The sequence below is a fragment of the Pyrgilauda ruficollis genome, unplaced genomic scaffold (assembly GCF_017590135.1).
Source record: "Pyrgilauda ruficollis isolate IOZ18807 unplaced genomic scaffold, ASM1759013v1 scaffold10, whole genome shotgun sequence".
In the NCBI taxonomy this organism is placed as follows: domain Eukaryota; kingdom Metazoa; phylum Chordata; class Aves; order Passeriformes; family Passeridae; genus Pyrgilauda; species Pyrgilauda ruficollis.
In genome coordinates this window covers 5177998-5199562 of record NW_024508101.1, presented here as the reverse complement: position 1 = coordinate 5199562, position 21565 = coordinate 5177998, and the positions used below count along the sequence as shown (strand labels likewise).

The 21565-nt window shown below is 42.3% G+C and overlaps 1 protein-coding gene across 1 annotated transcript in view; it reads left to right on the top strand.

The window, feature by feature from the left end:
- Positions 1-2865: 2865 nt before the first annotated feature.
- The window catches only part of TAFA1 (TAFA chemokine like family member 1), a 206355-nt gene continuing 187655 nt past the window's right edge, over positions 2866-21565 (top strand). Inside the window, exons 1-2 of the mRNA XM_041464144.1 lie at positions 2866-2877; positions 4956-5076. Of these exons, the coding sequence (XP_041320078.1) occupies positions 4959-5076 (118 nt within the window). The 5' untranslated portion in view covers positions 2866-2877; positions 4956-4958. The remainder of the gene's footprint in view (positions 2878-4955; positions 5077-21565) is intronic.

The following is a 21565-nucleotide window of genomic DNA, read 5'->3' as shown; positions in this document are numbered from 1 at the left end:
TGCTCACTCGTGGGTTTTTTTTCCTTCCTATTTTCTCTTCCCAGAATGTCAGTGTCAGTAGCCCCACAATCAACATGGGCCCAGAGGTGCTTGTAAAGCATTATCCCCTCTCTGTCAGAGCCAGGTGAGGAGGCTGAAGTAAAGCCCCAAACCACCAGGTGTATATGGCTCTGTGCTTAGCAAAGAGGGCAAGAGGAAAATGCTTGATATCTGATGTCTTGTTGGTCCACTGAAATTTAAAACTGGCAGCAAAGACATCAAAGCAGGTGTGAGGATGCTTCTGCAAGATTTGCCAAGGACTCCTGTGCTCCTGTCTGATGCTGGGAGCCAGGGCAGGGAGAGGCTGCAAGCACAGCCTGTTTAATATTCTCTCTGTCCCTCTGATCTCCCCCCTGCCCTGCAGAAGCAACATGTCCCCTGTTTCTGCAGAGCTTGTCCTGAGCAATAGCAGCATCTGTCAGGGGTTATGGTGGCATTAGCCTCATGGAGCTGGGAGTTAGCAGTGCTTGGCAGAGTGACAGTTCTGCTGTACCTTACATAAATCTGTATCTTGCATAAATCTGTCTCTTCCTCCTCTGCCAAGGTGTGTGGTCACAATTTGTTGGATTCTTCCTGCTGTCCACCAGGCTTTTGAGTTTCTTAGAAGATATTTGCTTGAGACCCTTTTCCTTCATCTTTCTTCACACCTCCCCACTCCATACACTTTCACTTGTATCTTTCCCACAAAGACCTACAATGGATGTATCTTAAACAGGTGTTTATTTTCAAATAAATCCCCATCACCTGCCCCTTACAGGAGGTGCAGAAATCTCTCTGTATTCCTATGGGATTGAATTCCTTGAGCCTCCCTGTGGCTTTGGTAGCAAACTCCAGCAGCTTCCTCCTGCTGACTCCTGCTCTGGGCTGAACCTGATCCTGGGTAGCTACAAGGTACCCACACTGCTCATCAGTACTTCATGGTGTTCTGTTGCCTCTCATCCAATTTTATGAACCTTCTAGACCCTTCTGAGGCCAGAAAGTAATAACTACCTCAGTTCTTTGCTGACTTTCAGTGTCTAAGGAAATTCTTCAGGAAAACAAGAAAACCCTTATTAAACATATCATTATATCCCCAACCACAACGTGTTTTCAAACAAAGCAAACCTGAAAAGAAAATGCTGACCCCTTGAAAGCATCTCTGGTCATGTGAGGCTTGGCCTGGGCCACTCTCTTGTCCCCAGCTCTGCTCAGGGACCCGATGGGAGGGTCCATGGCCAGTGATCTCCTGTGCCACTTTGTCACACCCACCTGCCACCAATTGCTTCAGTGTGTTAAGGCTGTAATAGAGACCTGCTCTGAGCATTGTGGCAGAGACCAGTATAACATCTCTGCTGGTCTGCAGGACCAAATACTTGGTGTGTATTACCCAATGAAATACAGCAGCTCCAAAGGAGCAGGTGATCTGTCAAGTGAACTCACTGCACCTCTCAGCGAGTCTGCACTGAGATAGACGCCCTCAGATGCTGAGGTGGAGGTACTTCAGTGTAAGGGTACTTATTGCTGTTATTATTTATTATTGTTTGGTGTCTTGTGCTGGTGAGCATTTAGTGAAGGTGGCACACTCTTCTACCACAGGTTATCCAGGGGGAAAACAAATAATCCCACATTGTGCTGTAGCACACACCCTGAGCTCTTAAAATGGAAGTTTCTCTTTTGTCTCCAAGCCCTTTTTCTTTTGTAGGCAGACATAAGAGCTGTAATACCAAGTGAATGGTATGTACTAAGTCTATACAATGGCTCTTTAAAAAAAATAATTACATATGGTACAAGAGGGAGAGGAAACCACTCCATTCCTGTAAATGGCCACTTAAGATGTGGAGAATAAATAACTGCAGTAAATAATCTGGCATAGTTGAGCTTTAGCATTTGGGAGTAAATCAGAGCTCTTTCCCCATTGTCTGCAGAGAAGCCTCGGAAATGGAGTTGGACGGAAAGATTCCCCTCAGAGTTGTGGCAAGGTGCTGAAAGCCCGTGGGAGCGCGCAGGACTCTCCGGCTCTCCCGTGTGTCTCCTCACCCTTTCCCTGCACCTCCCTTCCCTTCCCAGGCATGTGCAAGGCAAGAGACTCCCTTAAGTCTCGCTCTCCTCTCGTGAACAGGTGCCAGAAGAAGGCTGGGGAATGAAGGCTGGGGGATAAAGGCTGTGCTGGCGGAATTAGCCCGTCCCAGGCCCCTCGGTGGCCGCGCAGCCCCCGGCGCTCCCGCCGCCCATCCCCGCCTGCCTCCCTCAGCCGGAGCGGCCGCTCCCCTGCGCCGTGCGGGCTGTGCTGCCGCTATTTAAACGCAGCTCCAATCTCCGGCTGAGCGAGGGCTGTGTCGCTTTAAGGCACATGTGATACTCTCCCGAGCAGGGATGTGTTGAAATAGACTCGGGCAGGTCCAGCGCCCGGGAGCCGCCGCCTTGTGCCGCCCGTGCGGAGCCGCGGCCGCGCTGCCCGCGCACGCCAGCTGCTCCTCGGCCTCGCGTGTGCTGCGAGCTGCACCTCACCGCCAGATCCCTCCAAAGGGCTGCTCCGGCACGAGGGGATGATTTAAAGGTGAAATTTAAAGGCTAGGAAATGATTTAAAGGTGAAAATGAGAAGGTCTCCACCCCTCAAACCTTGGCCACTTTTCTGACGGCAGTCTGAGAGCTCAGATGTCTTCTTTACTCTGGAAACAGGATTTGTAACGAAAAAGGGATTTTTTTTTCTTTTTTTTTTCTACTTTTAATCCTGATAAAGAAGATTATTGGGAAGCTATAAAAGAAATCCCTTATTGTGGTACAGATGGATTTAAAAAAGTATTAGATCTTTCCGATGAACACTACTAGAGTGCTCTGCTCTTGGTTGGATTACTCAGGTAAGGAGCTTCCTCAGGATTTAAGATTCAGAAAGCAGATCTGCAACTCACCAGATAATAAGTGGAAAATATTCACTGTTTTCTTCTTTCTGTGTTTCTGTATTAATGATAAGATGATATCTGGGTGAAATTGTGTGTGTGACAGTTTGCTGGCGAACGAGTGCATGAAGAAATGTTTGTAAGAAATGCTGGGTTTGAGCAAAGGTAGTTTGAAATAGCGAATGCTTGAGAGAGGGTTTTTATATTTTAAAAACCCACAAAAACTAATAATAATACCTGAGTGGGTGAAGTAAGTCTGCTGTCCATGTGTGAAGAACATGATTCCGGGGGAAAGACACAGGAGCATTTAGCAGGTTGTGGAAGTTTCGCTCTTTGACTGGGATTTTTAAAGTTCAGTTTAAATAACCTGAATACCTGAAATTCCCCTGCGTCAGACTCACCTTTCCCTTTGCCTTGTGGTATAAAAAGCACGGGAGCACCAATTATGCTAAGAAGGTGTTAATTCCTGAAGAACACGGGAAGCCTCCCGGGAGCTCCCTGATCTGAGGAGATTGAATCTATTTTGTAAGATAAATGGGTCTAAAAAAGAGAGGAGAAAAAGTGCATTGTATACTGCAAAGCAAACAGTTGGAAATGAAATTAATTACACACCAAGCAGTGCATCAAGCACTCAGTACAGAGAAAGGAAGAGCCTCATGCTGATCAAAATAATGTTTTGGTATTCTCTATTAATTATACTTGTCAGTTTATGTGGTTCATTTCAACTAATTAGACTTAAAAAGCTTCCCAAAGACTCTGCTGCTTTAAAATCAGGACGAAGAAATGGATTTATGTGCATATATTTTATTACCACAGCATTTCACTATTTTAATATTGTTCATCTTCTTACTGTAGAAATCCCCTGATATTGCATGCAGATTTTTTTTTTTTTGTAAAGACATGATTTTTTTCCATGTGAGAGATTGAATCTTTCAAAGTCTTTCTTGCTCTGAAAATGATGTTCAGCTGATTGGATTATTAGATAGAGAGCAGCATCCCGTCATTGGCTGAGTGAGGAGAGTGCCTGAAGTTTGATTAATTTGCCCATCTGAAATGCAGCAGAAGGTGCTGTTAAGGGAACTGGACGATGTGTAGCGTAGCTGAGCCTTGCAAACCTCCAGATCCTTGCAGGCACCGAGAAAGAGCTGCTGAAGTTAACAAGTCAGAGGGAAATTCAGCCACTTAGTACAGCCATGAGCGCAAGTATGGAAAAAGAGTTGTCTGCACTGGATGGCCAGGTGCACCAGCACCAGCAGACAAAGAAATTGCCTTTTCCCTTTGCAAAGGGAATATTTCTTAAATTTTGACACAATCTGCTTTGTGGAAACATCACATCTTCTGTAGAGCACATCTGACATTCAGTCTGGCCATACTCCAGTCCTTGTGCATGCACAGGTCGAACAAAAGGAAGCTGATTTCATCTGGGGATTAGAACATAATTCTGAGAAACAATTACTTTGTTTGGTAGACAGAAGCATCGTTAATAATTAATGCTTGCAAAAGCAAAAAACCAAACAATGTACTGTTATCTTCTGGGTCAGTAATAGCTTTTTTAGTTTTGAGGATGGAGTATTTTGGCATTATGTCTTGGGCATACTTTCTGCAATGTATTTAAAGCAGCTTTGATACTGTCTGGACATCATGTTGGTTTTTTCCAGCTGGTGTTGTGACTTTTTACAATTTGGTTAATATTTTTAACTTCCCTGTAAATTGAGCTATGGATCTGTGTGAGAATATTTCCCAGCTTCTATTTATATTGTGGTTTTTTTTAGTCCTCAGATTATTACAGTTTGATTTTTACCACTGAATTATTAAAGTTATCCAGGCTCCTGTGTTGATGTCTCTTTACCTCAGCTGTCCTTTCTGGGCATGACCTTTGTTGTACAACAATTGCATCCTGCAGGGGCGAATAATAATCAAAAGCCATTTAGCAAAAGGAGTGAAAAAGAAAAATATTAAAACCACTGTTGTAATGGAAGCTGACTATTGTGTGTGCTGTAAGGCATTGGATAACAATGTGTGTCTAATATTTTGTTTAGAGAATGGCAGTGGTCTCTGCAATGTCCTGGGTCCTGTATTTGTGGATAAGTGCCTGTGCAATGCTGCTCTGTCAGGGGTCCCTCCATCACACTTTCCAGCAGCATCACCTGCACAGACCAGGTAGGACTGAGCTCAGCTCTGGGCTTGCAGGCTCTCTGCCCGTGCTCCTGTCTGTCTTGATAAATGATTGACTAATCAAAATTCTCTTTATCATTTAAGTTTTATGAGTTGTTTGCCTTTGTATTGCACAGCATCTGTTTTTTGGCGAGTCTAATGTGTGTTGTGCTTTGCCAATCCAGTGTGGGAATAGTCATGTTTAATGTCATTTTCTAACAATTGCCCAACATAAAAATCCCGTTGCGGGTGACGGTTCAGTTTCTGTGTCCTTGTTTCTCTCTCTCCTTCTTCCCATTTGGTGAAGTTCTGGAATTTCTGTAGAACTTGGACACTGTGAGAGCACAGGTTTGTGGAACTTTGTACTTACCTGACCCAAACTGGGTTCAGGTTTGTTCTTTAAACCACCAAATCTCCCTCAGTCACCCACGTGTGCTGCAGGTTTGGAGTTTGCTTTGGGTTAAGGGAGGCACACTCATTCTGAGGCTCTCAAGTTTACCTCTGAAATTGATGGGGCTGCAAAAGTGTGGCCTGGAGGAGAATTTGGGACTGTGAAGAGCACAGTGCCTGTAAATGCAGAATCAATCCCACAGGTTAGCAGTGGAGAACACAGCTCACTTGGACTGCTGGTCTGCAGGGACAGCACAGCAGTGGTTTTATTGTGTTTTTATTAATAGAAATGGATCACATAACTCCTTCAGCTGCTAATTGCACACTGAAAAATGTACTATGCTAAAAATTGAGGTGGTGGCATTTTCTAGCACAGTGTTTTCATCTGATTAAAATTAGATGGACCAAGAATGTCACTTAACCAAATTTGAATCTAAAAAAGATGGGAGGGGCTTTAAGAGTTGTAGAAATGAAAGCTGGAAAGTGTTAACTCAAGTGATGAGTCATTTTACTATGTGGCAATTAATATTTTAATGTTTTTTTAATCTAATGACGTCCCTTCAAAGACAGATGGTCTTGAACACAGGTCTTTAGCAACTTTAAAACTCAAAGTTTTCCCAGGTATGTTTCTTGCCTAGAAATCACAGGTATTGGCATTGTCTTGGTTTGTTCTAATAAAACATAAATGTTATAGAGGAATAGACCAAACTCCTTGCTAGGCTAGGTCTCAGTGCCCATGTTAGAGCATCAGATTAACCAAGGGTGTCACCTTTACCCCCTGGCACTGGAAATCTGGGAGTGCTTGAAGTTTCAGGGGGGAGGGACTTACTTGGGACTTGCAGAGATTTATTACAGTGCAATTAGGTTGAGTATGTCCCTAGTGAAGGAAAGGGGAAAAAAGAGCCCAGCTGCACAGGTATGTAAAAGGAAAACGTAATATCGTTTTATGGAATCAGTTGAAACAAGTGACATTATGAGAAAAAATGAGAGCTGGGCAGATCCAGAGCTCTGCAACATTTGCCTAAGCTTGAAAAATCACCTTTTTTATGAAGCAAGAACAGCAAGACACTGAATGCATACCAAATGTTGGGGAAATGTGAAAAATGACAAAATCTTTCACTCAGGGATGTGCTACAGATAGAGTGAAGGTTTTACAGCTGCCTCATCACCTACTTAGAAGCAGCCAAGCTTTGCCTCCTGCGAGCCTGGCTCAGGCAGCTTCTCTGCACCCTACATGAATAAGATTGATGGTGTTCTGATCCCAGGCAGCCAATTTCAGTCTCTCAAGAAATAATCCACTACATTGACAGATGAGTGGAATTTGACATGATGTTCACCTCAAATTCAGATTGTGCTGCACCTGGGAAGTACCAGCCAGTGAGTGTCCTTTAGGGAAACTCTTAGATATTTTGGACAATTTCTGCTGTCACAACAGAAAATCAAGACAGTGTTTTTTTTATAAGGCCGTGAATTTACAGTCTGCCAACTGAATGTGAAAGGTTGTACATAAAAAGGATGGAAATATGTTAACTAGCAAACTGAGTGATTTTAATGTATTCAACTGCAGTCCCTGAGCACACCCTATTTTTCATATTTATATTATTAGGAATGCGTAGTTTACTTTTAGTTAGAAACTGTGTAAGTAAGATTAAAATGTTCAGCCAAATAAAAGTGAATAAAAAATGGATGCAGATGAGCCAAAGCATAATTTCAGTAATTTAATACTTGGTATATGTAATTTCAACTTATTGAGTCATGGCAGATAGAGCTGTAATCAATAGCATGCTCAGCATACCTTTTCCTTCAGTTTGTGATCATGCATAGATAATGAGCTGCTCTAAAATAAGAGAGTTTGACCAGTTCATCTCCATCATGGGGCCACTTTGGTACAAGATAATTAAAAAGGGAGGTTCCACCGCATCTTGTGCTTCTCATTCTTGATGAATAGAAGAGTCTCACTGAGCACAGGAAGGTGCAGGTAAAAGATAAAATCCTCCTGGAGTGTATTTAGCATAATAAACTTGAACTGAACACAGTGGATTAGCACAGTGAATATATCCATCTGGACCACAGCAGTTAATCCAGTTTTGAAACCCTGGAAATCAAGAGCAATATATTAAAAGGTTAGTTTATCATCAGAGATTTCTGAGCTTGATAATTTTTTTTTTTCTACCAGAAACTTTCTTAAGCAAGTATCTGAATGGGCTGAATAGATTTTAACACACTGTGCAATCACAGAAGCTTAAAGCCTCTTTCCAGTACAGTATAATTTTTTATTTTTATAATTCAGTACTTCTTTATTCAGTTAGATGACTTAGCAGAAGATATGAACCTGAAAACAAATGTGATAAACTGCTCTACATGACAGTATTTGTGACTGACTGTAGCTTTATTTTCTGTGAAATGTTGACAGGTGGGCCCAGGTAGTAAGGCCATAGTAAATACTGCTTGCTTGTAAGATGAATGATGCTATATTATTTGTGTCTGTTCATTAGTTCTTTCTTGTCTCATTAACACAGTGAGAAGTTTGAGTGCTGCTCTTTAGAGCCTTTAAATATTGGTGCCTGTTCCTTTTGACTTGGGTAGGTGAGGAAGAGGAGACATGGGAGTAAACCTGCAGAACCCCACTGCAGTGTAATTCCCCTTGGGCAATATTCGTGGCTTTCTGCAGGGTTTTTTATGACTGTATTTCATTTTTGTGAAAATCATGTTAGGCAAAGGATGTGTGAAAGCATTCACAGGAAATAACTTTATGTGGAAACAAATCTCCATCTTCTTTGCAAGCTTGTCATTTCTGTGTGATTTAAGAAGAAATAGTGGTAATGAAAAGAATTCCATGCTGGTTGTTTTGGTCTCTAAGATACACACAGTTGTAGGGCTGTGGAATTGGCATGAGGGGTTAGAGTGGACGTGTTGATTTGCAGTTATCTGAATGCCTGTGATAGTTCATTGATCATCTGATTGACAGCATTGATCCTCCCAGCAGCAGGAAGTAGATGCTGGGATTTGGTGACACAAGATATTAGCAAAGGATTCAAGTTGAAAAAAAAATTAAAAAGCAGCCATCACCCTTTCAATCATGCAATTCTTTGCAAAATTCTGACTTTGTTCCATAAAAAGGTGTTGGATCTTTCAGCTTATCATAGGTGACACCACTGGCCATGTGTTAACTTGGAAGGACATAGGATTCACCTGTAAGTTTGTGCAAATGAATTAGGTACACATCAAGTTAGTCTTGTATGCAGTGTAAAGATGGAAGGCAGACACAAGCAGAAAAAAGTACCCACTGTAGCACTGCTGACATTTGCAAATATGCTAATTAAAAATAGGCCTGTTCAGAGGAAGAAATCATGGACTGAATCAAGGCTGGAATTTTATGATGCTAAACATGAAGTACCTTTTATTGTGACAGTAGTTAATGATGTGCCTATTAAAAAATCTTCTCAAGAAGTGATTCTCTGTACTACATATTACGAGATGGAAAAATCAGTCTCAAAGCAATTCTGCACAACTAACAAGGAACATCAACCTAAGGATGCTGTGAGCATGTTTCTCAGTAGACAGCATTTTGCAGAAACTGTAGTCTGTGGCTGTGAGCAAAAAATGTCTTAGTTCTGATCTTGGCCTTCCCACTGATTTTTTTTATAGCCCTAGGGTAAACTGCATATTTTCACATTTCAAAAGGTCTGCTATTTTCATATGCCCCGTATATGTGGCTATTCAGTTCAAAACAGGCAGGGTTTTGAATCTAGTTCCTCAGGAAAGTATAAATACAATGTGTCTGTACTTTGTGGAACAATTGAGATTTGGAAGGTGAGTTCAGCAGGATTTTTGCTCTTGCTGTTGACAGAAGCAAGTGTGGCACTAGGCAGTTAATGTATAAAAGTTTCTGTGATTAGCAGGAATTGTGTTTCATTAATCACATGGTGTGAATGCAAACTGTTGCCTTCAGTATACAACGTTCAAATTGCCAGGCAGGAACACAGCCAGCCATGGCCATGAAAGGTGACAGCTATTGTTTCTTGCTGTGTTAATTAAAATGAGCACGTTTTTAAGTTCTAACTCAGTTTTCATTTACACCAGCAAATGCACAGGAAGCAGCACAGTGCCCTGGTTTGTTCACAGTCAGAAAATCCTGCTCACAAGGAGCTGTTCCAGCCCCTCACTGGAAAGATCTCTCCTTGTGATACCTTTGTTATACATACCTGGCCTTGACAGGCTGCTCTTGAAAATGTGAAATTACCAACTGCTAAGTGAAGAAATCCAGGTTGTAAGTACCTACTGTGTTCCTGGTCACATACAAAATACATTTGGATGTACGTGGACACGTACTTTGTTTAGGAAGAGAACTGATGTGACAAAATCAACACTTAAGCATGAGGTAGGGTTTCTAGCAGCATGATGGCAATGAACTGCCTGCTGTGCTTGTGTGATGGGCTTGTTTACAGCAGCAGACTTGATCAGAAGTATTGCACCCTTTGATTTTGGTTTTTTTGATTTTTTTCCTGAAAATCAAACCTCTGAAACAAAACTAGCATGGCTCCGGGGTGTGCTTGGGTTAGCCATGGGAGTTTTTGGGGTCTGTTGCCTGGGACACAGGGGAAGCAAAGGGGAAGGGATAGGTGGACATTGCCAGCGATCAGGCTGCCCTCCCTGGCTGGTCAGTGGCAGGAGCAGGAGGGCAGCTGGGACCCTCACAGCTTGGTGCAGGTGGAGCAGAGCTGTCACCAGTGACACTGCTGAAAGTGATGCTGTTACTGCTGATCCAGGGAGATGGAGCAGGCGTGTCAGCTCCATGGGCTGTGAGGAGCAGCATGGCCAGGGTGTGCACTGAGGCCCTGAGCAGCCATGGGGGGCTCCTCAGGAGCTGCTGGAAGTGTGGCTGCATTCCCTGTGGGGTATCACCTTTCCCCCACTGTGGGGTGCCACCTTTCCCCGTTGGGTGCTGCTGTGGCAGTGGCTCTCTGGCCACAGAAAACGGGCACAAACTTTCCCAGAAAAATCCTGGAAAGCTGTGTAGAAGCTGTGAGAAACTTAGAGGAAAAGAATTCAAACAATTATTATCTCTCTTTCTGTAACCATTGTTTATATTCTCTAGACTGTGTTATTGATAACCAACAATAGCATATGAGAAGTTTTCACTTTGAGACCAGACAGGTCTTAGGTCCACCATTGTTTCTATAAGCACTGTAGATTTCTAATAATAAGGTGTCTTTTCATGCCTTCTAGATCAGAGTCAATGCTAATTATTACCTGGCTAGGGCCCTGCTACCACATGCCACCTTTCCCCTGGTTGGGTGCCACCTTTCCCCACTTTGGGTGCCATCTTTCCTGTGGGTGCACTCCTGGGGTCACCCCCACTGCACACCTTGTGCAAAGCAGCAATGGCAAAGTGCTCCCAGAGGGACCATGGGGTGATACCTCCTGTGTGGGTGCTTTGCATTGGCTCTCTCTGTGCCCTGGTTTAGTTCCCCTTTCTCCTGGCCACGCTCCTGTCCCCGTCCAGTGCCACTTCAGCTCTCCCTGAGGCCTCTCTGCAGGCACACACTTGGGCAGGAGCTGCCCTGGGGAGGCAGGGACCAAAAACCTCCTCTTGCTGTGCTGGCCCCAGCAGCATCTCCTGCTCCCAGCCCTGTGCTGAGCCTCCCTCTCCAAGTGCAGCCTCGGGGCTCTGTGAGTCATGCAGGGACCTTTCAGTGCACACCACTATTTGTAGCTCGCTGTCATGGCTTTAAAGGCTGTGGGAATTCATTCTGTGGTGGTGAAGTCCCAAGGAAAATTTGGCACCTACAAATATAAACCCCAGAGGCAAACTACATTGCTCTGCACTGAAGTATTTCTGCTGATAACATCAGAAACATGCCTTTAATGATTAGCCTGCTTTAGTCCAAGGCTCATTTATATTTTAGAAAGTAATATTCAAGTGCATTGCTTCACAAGATTGATGTGTTTTCCCCTTTAAGTTTGATATTATTTTACCCTGTACTGTCTGTAATCTTTGTGTTTCCTTCTGAATGTTTTTGTTTTTCTTTCCACTCTGTGAAACCAACCTGTGCTGTGAGCAAGATTTTTTTTTTCCTGGTGGAACTCAGCATTTTTTGCTGTTTTCAGATGCCCTATACAGAACAGTTTTCTCCAGCTGATCTTACTCCTTTGCATGGGAGTGATGCTGGAGCTTTCTGTTCATCGTGCCCTGGGAAGGGACCACGAGGACTGCAGCACAGTTGGAGTCTAAATTTATGAGACTCAGGCAGTGATGCACAATGGGGAATCGGGGGTGTAAATTAAGCTGAATGAAGTTACACAGCCCAATGTTTCTGTGACTCACATTTCTACGCTCTATTTAGATTGGTTTTTGACATCTCTCTCTTGCCTTCTATATTTCTTCTGGAATACCAGTTTGCCCCTTTTCCTTCACAGTGAGTAAAGAAAACACTCCTGCCCTTCTTGAAAGGTCACATCAGTGACAGCAGCGTGCAGGATCACTGTTGCTATCATGATAATCGATAACTGTGTCCTACTGTTCCACTGTAATCCTTACTTTGAGAAAACAGCTTGGCTTGGGAACTGAAATGATGGCAGGAATATAAAATTTTACTCGTTTTTGGATGATGTGAAAGGGATTCCTTGAGAATCAGTGAGTGAAGTACATAAACAATCTGTTGGGATGGGTACCCTTGTTGAGGTGCAGTGTCTCTGAGTTCCAGGTAACCCAGGGAATAACCTGCTCTCCATGAGCAGCTCCCAGCCAGCCACACGTGCTGGGAGATTTTTGGAATTGGGCACAAATATTTCTACCAAGTTTTATTTGTATACTATGTACCTTAACTGTTACTAAATGAATAGGCAGCTAAAAACCAGCTTAAACAGTGATCCTTATCTCTTGATTATCAGGAGAGCTGTTGGTTCAGATTAAAGAATGGTTTTAATCCCTCCTCGTGCATGATCCAAAGATCTGCTGGATTAATTTAGTTTTCTGTAGTTGACAAATCTGAATCAAGAACCCTCATTTTCAACCTACCAAAACACAGGGAGCAAAATAAAATACACAGTCAATTAAACTGTGTACAAGTGAGAATGATATCTGTGGAGAACTTGATTAAAGACTCCTGTGCATGTACATATCAGTGTGTTGCAAAGTGAGGAACCTGGGACTGTGATTTTTCTGTGTTGTAAATAATGTCAGCAACCAAAGGCTCTACAGATCAGCCTGGGTACAGGCAAAAGCCTCAGGATCTAATCTGCACCCCCTGTTAAAACTTTATTTTTACTGTCCTCATTAATGCTCTCCAAAACTGCTGCTAAATATTGCTGGCAAGCAAGGCTTCAGTCCAATTGTACTGTGTTGTTCAGAATTTATTAATTATAATCTTTTCTTGCAGAGTCTATTTATATTTGATCATGACATTAATTGGTTGCCAAAACAAACTAGAGTTAATGGTGTTTAATTAAGTGGTTGAGAGCAAGCAAGGACATTTTATTTGGAAAATTGGTTTCATTGATTTATATGTTTGTTTCTTACAAGAACATGCAGAAATGAAGGGAACCTATTGGTTAGCACCTCTTTCCTACATGCTGCCCAGGAATCCAAATAACACAGTGGTGACTGAACGTGTTCAAGAGTTTAAAAGTATCTGTAGCTCATATATTTGTCTATATAGATACATTAAAAAGTAAGTGTTCACATTCTGAATCATTCAGAATTTAAATAAAACCAAAATCCAGACAGAAATGAGATCAAATAACACTGAAACTATCATTAAGGTCATGTTCAGAACACTGCATTTTGAAAAAAAATCACATTTTAGAGAAGACCTTAGCTTCACTTCTGGACTAAAGGTGCTGAGGATAAGGAAGGTATGGTAAAATATACTGAAATATGACTAGATATAGGTACTTCCTGTAATTACATTAATAAAAAACTCCATTATTTTATTTTTATAATGTAGTAATTCCTATGCTTTCCATCATGTCTTTAAAAATTGGCTAATTTTACAGTTCAGAAACCTTTGAACACCAGCCTGTTTCATGTATTATAGCCAACATTGGGACTGAGTGGGAAATTTTGAGGATTTAATAATTGGGGCATTTGTTTGTTTTTAGGAATCACTTTCCTACGTTGAAACTTTAAGAAGTGATTCAATGTCTTTGTGCCTTCTTTATTTCTGCCTTGTGAGGGAAAAAAAAAATATCTGTGCGGGTATCAGCAGGTACCCAAACCAAGCTATCATGCTGATAAAGGCATAAATCCTGTCTGGAAGCAGAAATTCAGATCTGCCAGTGGCTGCCTCTTTCCCAAGAGGAATCAAGACCACAGAGAGTTCAAATTCAATACCAGGGTGAACGTGAGGAAGGTCTTGTGTGTCCTGGCTGGTACCAGCTCTTGTTTTGGTTTAGAGCAACACTGAAATTAAAGTAGGTCTGGTGTTTTCAGAAGTTGCCCCTTTTAAGGAAAAGATACAGTCTTCATTAAACAGCAGAAATCTGGGGGGAAACCTTGCTTTTAATCATAAGCTCTCATGGCTAAGCTAACACAATTTACTGTGGCTTTCATGAACACATTAAATTCCTCTTTTTGGTTACTTGCATGGAGTGTGTTCAGATTTGGGTGGTCAGCCAGCCAGATGTCACTGCTGTGTGAAACAGGGGAACCCAAGGGATGAGCTGAACTCAGAGGTTTTTAAGTTCCTAACTGTTTTCAGTGTGCTGGGGCAGGATCTGACAGAGAATGACTGTGTCTCAGCCGGCTCCCGCATCTGTGGTATCATTATTTCTTTAGCAGTATCTTTTTGTGAAGGTTTAGAATGCAGCATGGTTTTTTCCCCTTCAGGTAATTAGAAACTGTGTTTCCTCAGCTGACATCTGAGTGCTTTCTCCATTAATTCAGCTGCCTAGGTGGTGTTTATCCTAACCTTGTTTTGAGTTTCTCCAACAAATAGATGACTCCTTTAGCTGTAATTTAGTTTCTCTTGGTATTTCTATTATCTCTTTCTAGTTGGCAGGCAAGGAAATCAGATGTGCATTAAATGAAACCATTTGTCATGGATTAGTGCATGCAAATGCCTTGATAACAGCAGTAGACAAAAGCTGTGAATGTCTGAACACTGACTTAGGAAGAGAAAATTAACAAGGCCAAAGCAGCACTGATAGCTGTCCCTAAATGAGATTGTTCAATGCCTAAGAGCAGAGCAACACTTCTGTGCCCTCCCTTGACATTTGTCCTCCACTGAAATATTAATACATTAGGGAAATTCACAGTGAAGCCTGTGAAATGGGGAAGTGTCTGTGGCAGCTCCTGCCTTTCCCAGGAGTATGGACACATCAGGATCTTCCCTCTATCCATTAAAAGCCATCTGTATCCCCAGCAGATGTGGAGGATGGGTCTCACAGGTGGGCAAAAGTAGAGAAAAAACATTAATGATCCTCCAACCTTCTGTATGCCAGCTTGCCACAGCACACTGGGAGTCAGGAGAGCTGCCAGGCAGGACAGGGAAATCTGTTGAGGTTGGATGTGTCCTCTTCAATGACTTCTTTTGAAATATTTTGCATTTCCTTCTTTCCCCGAGGGTAGAATTGGGTAATTGTTTAATGCTGATTCCTGCTGTTGATAACACGCTGAATTGAATGAGTTGAGTGGTTATGAGATATTTATCTCATTCTTGTCCTGGTTACTCCAGTTCCATTATGAGCCTGGTTGGTCTCTTCTGAGTCCTGAGAGGTAAATGTGAGCTCTGGAGTTCCTTGCTCAAAGGATGGAGGGAGGAAGAGCTGAAGCACAGTTGGAGGAAGGGGAATTTTGAGATGCCCGGACTGGGATCAGGGGGGTGAGCAGTGAGCATCCAGGGCACATTTTATTTCTAACCCTCAAAAACCACCCCAGGTAGGTCACCAGACACAGAGGCTGTCATTTATCGCAAAGTCCAAAATTAGCAGCAGTTTTCTGTAGGTTTTTATCCTGTTTAAGTCTTTATTTTCCCTCTCACTTCCTCTAAACCAATTTCCTCTGTTTTCTCTAATTCTTCCTTTATGTAAGCTCCTGAGGCTCTCACTTTTGGAAAAGGCTTTCTGAACTTCCTTCTCTTAGTTAATGCACCTTGATGTGGTGTTTGAGCAACAAAATTCCATTTGATTTCATCCCAGTTCAGACACCAGTGATATCTTAATAAACTAAATAGTTTTAAACAGTTTTATTTTTAAAAAAGGATCAAAATGGAGCTATTTGATAAAAAAAAAACTTGAAATGCTAGAATTTCCCACTTTCTGATATTGGTAGGATAGATTAAGTGTTTTATAATGAAAACTGGGAAAATATAATATTATATGTATATTTTATATATATATTTATATATGTGTAAAATTATATAGATACATATAAAATATAAATCATCTTCTACCCATAGGAAAAACTATTTCTGTTGATCAGAATCTTCCAGGGGGAAAGATTTTGTAGTGGTTTCACGTGTCCACACACCCCACACGTTTTGATTGGTACCTTCTACAAGCAGTGTGGCATCGAGCAGTCCTTTGTAGCAGTCAGTCCTCTGAGGTTTAGGCTATGCAAGTCCCCCCTAAACCCTGTTCTTAGGTGAAATGAATTATTTTTTACCTTCCATTCTTGGATTTTAACCTATCTGTAGTGTCTAGAGATGGAACCAAGGTACAAAGAAGTATCAGGTTTGAACTGAAGTCCTTCTGATGAGGATTGTGTGTCTTTAATATGCTGCTCCCTAGATCTGAGGGGCCGTGCTGTTTACCAGGTGAGAAGAGATTATCTCTTAATCCTGACAGAATCTAAAAATCAAAATCTGGAGGAGAAATTCATGCAGAGTTTAGAATGCAAACCTGTTTTTAAGTTTAACTGTGGTAAAATAATTTGCTTTGTATCATGCATTATTTAAGTTAGTATCTTAAGTTCCAGATATCTTACTCTGAGCTGTGTCCTGTCTGCTTTCCAAGTGCTTTAATGTCCAGATTTCACATAAGAGGCAAAGATATGAACAAAACTTAAATATACCTTTGTCAGGAGGGATTATTCCATATTTTGATAGCACATAAAGGTCTCAGAATCTCATTGGGTATTAAAAAAAAAGGCAGCCTAGTTTTACAGGGACTCAAGCACTGCCTGTTTGGCTTTTTCTCTTTATGGCCAGCCCAGGGACAGCCTGTGCAGCATCCAGCAGTGGAACTGGCCATCAGAGGGAACAGCTCTCCCCCAGGAGCACATTTCTGGGAGCTGGCATGGAAACAAGTGAGGTTTTGTTACTCTGCTGCTCACAGCCTCCTCTGGTGGCTGCCAGACTCTGTCCTGCAGCTGTGATGAGTAATGAGATGGTTGACTTTCACAATTAAAAGGCAAATGTCATGTATATGTGTTAAGAGAAGTTTTATAGACTTATAGTTATGTTTTACCCTGCTTTGTGTTGTTATCAGGGGATGCCCTGGGTTTGGGACATCTGGGAGGGACATCAGCCTGTCACTATGGCAACATCTGACCTCCAATCAAGGTATCAGGAAGTAATTTCCAGCACTGGACAGTGAAGAAGGAGCCATGGACAGAACTTTGGGAGGGGCTAAAGGTTAAAAGGCAAAATCCCCATTGTGTGGGTGAGCATGTGGTGGGAAAAAAAAATCCTGTGCTCCCGGTGCTGTAATATTTTCTCTATTCAGTTTTCTGTTGTAGTTTTGATAAGGTTTTAATAAACCTTTTAAATTTTTGGAAGTATTGTTTCTCACAGTACCCAGGGCGGGATCCCCTCCCTCATGCTGTGTCCTTGGCATGGCTGCTCTGGGCAGAGGGATGGATCAGGAGCCTCTCAACTCCCTCTTTTCATGGAATCAAGGGCTTTGCCTTAAGCCAACTTGACGCTGGCTTAAACTTCCATGGTGGTTAAGCTGTAATGGCTCAGACTGCCCCAGCTGAGAGGTGTAAAGAGCCCTCGTGTTCCTGGTGCTCAGCTGACAAACAAGTTGTGCCATGTCAGGGAGTGTGTCCCTGTCCAGGGAGTGTTTCCCTGCCCAGGGAATGTCCAGACTCTCAGCTGAGCTGCAGAGGGGCAGTGCCAGCTTTGCTTCAAGTGTGGAGCTTCCCACTTTTTACTTAACTGCTTCCTTAGAGAGGGGAGAAGATTGGGCTTGTCTTAGGACAGAAAGGCTTTCTCTTTAGCCATGTTTCTCACTCAAAACCTACACTTCCCACCTGAGTTTAGTGCAGTGCTTCCAGCCTTTCCCAGGCATGCTAAAATGGATTGTGTATAACTCAGGGTATTTTTTGAAATGTGTCTGACTTGCAAATATTACCTGCCCACTGTTACTCAGTAGACAATTCTTGCAGGCCAGCTACAGCAGCGTGGAAACTTGTGTCAAGATAAATGTCTTATAAAGGAGAAAAAAAACCTCAGACTATCTGTTTTGTTATAAGTGGAAAAAACCCCAAAACCTTAATCTCTTGTTTGATTCCAAAACTACAGATTACTCTGGGGAAAGCCCCAGAAGATCTGTCCCAAAAGAGGACTGTGCTCTGGCAGTCCTGGGTGGAAAATCACCCGTGAGTGTTGTCTTGTTTGGCCCAGCCAAAGGTGTGCACACACTTGGTAGGGGCAGGATGCTGTTAAAGTCCTGTGTGTCCTTCCCCACTGATGGCCACTTCTGGGCTCTGGCTCTTGAGGTTGATTGCCAAAGTTTTGCTTCTGATTTGTTGGAACCTAGAAAACCTCCAAGCTGGAGAAAGGTCTTCTCCATGATTTATCTCTGTTTTGGCAACACAAAAGCTTGGAGGTTCTGTAAATCTTTATCAGCATTTTTGTTTAATGTCAGGACGTTTTTGGCACTTTTTGCTGTCATAGAATGAATTGTTTGTCCCACTTTAGATTGGAGTCACCTCTTTGGACTGGGGAGTCCAGTCCCTGCAAAGGATCCTTTTCCAGAGGATCCTTCTCCTCTCATACAGTGAAAAGGGACTGAGCTGCTGCCCTTGGCCTGGCTTGCAGAAAGTGTCTGGAGGCTCTCATTAGGCTTTGAGTATCAAACTAAGACTTGATACCCTCTCTACTGGGAATTAATGTAAAAATTGCTCATTGAATCTCTTGTGGTGATAAGCTATCATGTGCTTGAGTAATTGTAGTAAATTTTTGTTGTGACAATTGTTTATCTTTTAGTTTGAGGGAGTACAGGGTAACAGTCTACATTTTGAAAAGCAGTGTTGCTTTTGTTGTGTGACTAAAGCAGTGTAAATAATTGAATTTTTTTTATATATGACAGCCAAAGCAAGACATCAAGTGTTGGTTTGGTGCAGTATTTACATTTTGAAATTAGTTTAGAACCACTCCATTGTTTTTGTGACTAAGTGGAAAAGAGAAATAGAAAACAAAACCTGAAACAATTTGACAAATTTCTAGACACTGAAAGAAGAGTGAGGAAATGGCCAGATGAATAAAAACCACCAGGGATGGTATTGCTTCTTTCCTTAAATAGATTCATTTCACAGTGTCTCTAATCAGAATCGTGTTCTGCTTTAGGGGCTGACTCTTCATCTTTCTCCCTAAAGTAGAGCTGTGGTGTTAAGATATGGCTGGAAGGGAGAGTGCCTTCCAATAGCTCTTCAATTTTACATCTTGAATAAATAAATAAGAGAGGAGAGATGAGATACCAGGATTTTTCTGTCTCACTTTTTATGAGACAGCAATAAAACCCCAGTCCATTTCTGTCAGTCTCCATGGGTAAGGCAGTGTTCTGTGGAAGTTTGGATGGGCTTTGAGACAGCCCCTAACCCTGCCAGAAAGGGAGGAGATGGACCTGAAATCAGTATGTGGCTTTGCTCTAAGCTGGTGGGGGCAGTTTCTGGTCATTCACAACTTAATATATGTGAAAAGGAAGTTTTAACTAGAAAAGATGCATATCACAAGAACAGTTTGTTCCAAAGTTTGCCCTCTGGACTGAGAACACTTTGGCAGATTTTTTTTTTCTTTCTTTCAGGAGAAGGTTGAGTCCCTGCCCCCTAACTCTCACAGCAGTGTGAAAGACAAAGACTTTCTGCTGCTCTGCTGTGTTTGAACTCAAGGCTTGACCTGTAGCTTCTCTCTGAGTTTTGGGGGAGGCCAAGGCTGCACCAGCCCTGCCTGTGGCCTCTGCTGATCCATTCAGGAAGAAGCAGAAGCGCAGAGGGAGGGAAGGCAAAGCTTTGACAAACCCCTGTTTGTCTGCAGTGCTGTTCTGTTTTGCTGACTTCACTCATCTGAAGACCTCTGCTAATTTAATGAGCACATTTCACTTGTCAGTGTGACAGTTACCCATGTCAGACACCAGTGCTCCTCCTTTAGCACACATCTGCAGCAGTTATTCTGCTGTCCTTGAAGAAACTCGGGCTGAAATATTACTTTGAGAGATGCTTTTAGAGTTTTGGGTTTTGGTGGTTTTTTTTAGCAAAGTTTTAGTATTAAAAATGTGTTTGTTTATCTCAGTAGTATATGCTTGTGTCATTTTTATGGAAACTCAGCTCTGCCTTGCACAGCACCACTGTTCCCCTCTTCTGGAGAAAGCAGTGGAGCTCTGTGTGATCTAATAGCAGTCACTGAATCCAGCAGTAGTGAGAACTCTCCCTAATTGTGCCTTTCTCCTTGCAGGGAGGGTGCAGGAGATTGTGGTGGTATTCCTATGTGGACATATTTGTTTTAAAGTAGTAGGACTGGCAGTAAATGAGTTATGTGCCAGGAGATGTTTAATGAAATGTAGACTTGTGGAAAAAAAACCCAAGACCTCACACACTTCTGGTAGGAACATACCACTTGCAGCAGGTTCCAAATTTGAGTAAAATTGAGAGAGAGGTTGAGATCTGATGTATTGTGTTTGGCCAGGTTTGGTGGCTGGAGGGGGGCTCCAGGAGTGGAGCAGTGAGAAGCTGCCAGACGCTTCTCCTTGTCTGGCAGAGCCAATGCCAGAGGCTCCAGGATGGCTCTGCTGGCCAAGGCCAAGACAATCAGAGAAGGAGGCACGGACAATAACATGGGGGTTTGGGAAGGAGGGAGGGAATTTGGGACTGAAACTCAGCCTGGGAAGAGGGGAGGCATGGGAGAGAAGGTATTTTTGAGACTTGTTTTTATTTCTCATCATTCTGCTCTGATTTGGCAATCGATTAAAGTGATTTCCCCAAGCGAAGTCTCCTTTGCCTGTGACAGTACAGAGGCCTTTCCCTGCCCTGTCCAGCTGAGAAGAGCAGGGATGGAAGAGCTTTGGTGGGCACCTGGCATCCAGCCAGGGTCACCCCACCACACCAAGGGTTTGTGGTTTTTTATTTTTATTTGGTTTTTTCTATTTTTTTACCTCTTTCCAAAGCTTTGTGATGCCTGTCGAAGTCCCAGCCCTGTTTTGTGATATCTTTTTGTGCTGTTTCCCATCTCATTGGATGATCTCTTGCTGTCAAATCTTAGAGCACCAACTTTCTGCCAGCAGAAATAGAATAGGGTGTGAAACACTTTAGATTTTGATGGCCCTTCATATGGAATAGAAAATGTAGGTTCATTTCATAGCTGACAAAGAGCTGATTATTTATGTTTCTTAGAAAACAACGAAGACCATCCAAGCATCTTTTTTCACCATTATGCATGACTTTCCTTGTATTTTCACGTCGTTCTTTTTTGAATCATGACAAAGTGAGATTAAACAACAAACAGGCCCTGAGATCTGTCATTTTCTTTCCAATGATTTGCATAGGATGGTGCTCATAAATTATGGAGGCAGTTACTGGATACTGTGAATGCACAAATACTTTGTGATATAATTTGGAGAAGCATCCTGTGTATTATATGTGCACAAGATAATGATGCTGTTCTATAAAAAAGGCTGCTAAACATTTTCTGGACAGTAAACCTTGAGGCAAAGGTGTTAATTTATTTATTTTTTTAAACATAAAATTGTGAAGTTTTATGCTGGATTATATAACACTCTGCCTACCTTTCTTCTTATTTATTTAAACATTATAATTACAAAAATCCTCTGTGTTTTAGACGCCCTCCTTTGTCTGTAAATTCTCCTTCTGTAAATGGGAAGTTTGGGAAAGATGCTCTGAGAAAATGAGGTTTAATTCTGTTCTGCTGCGAAGACTCCTGATTTA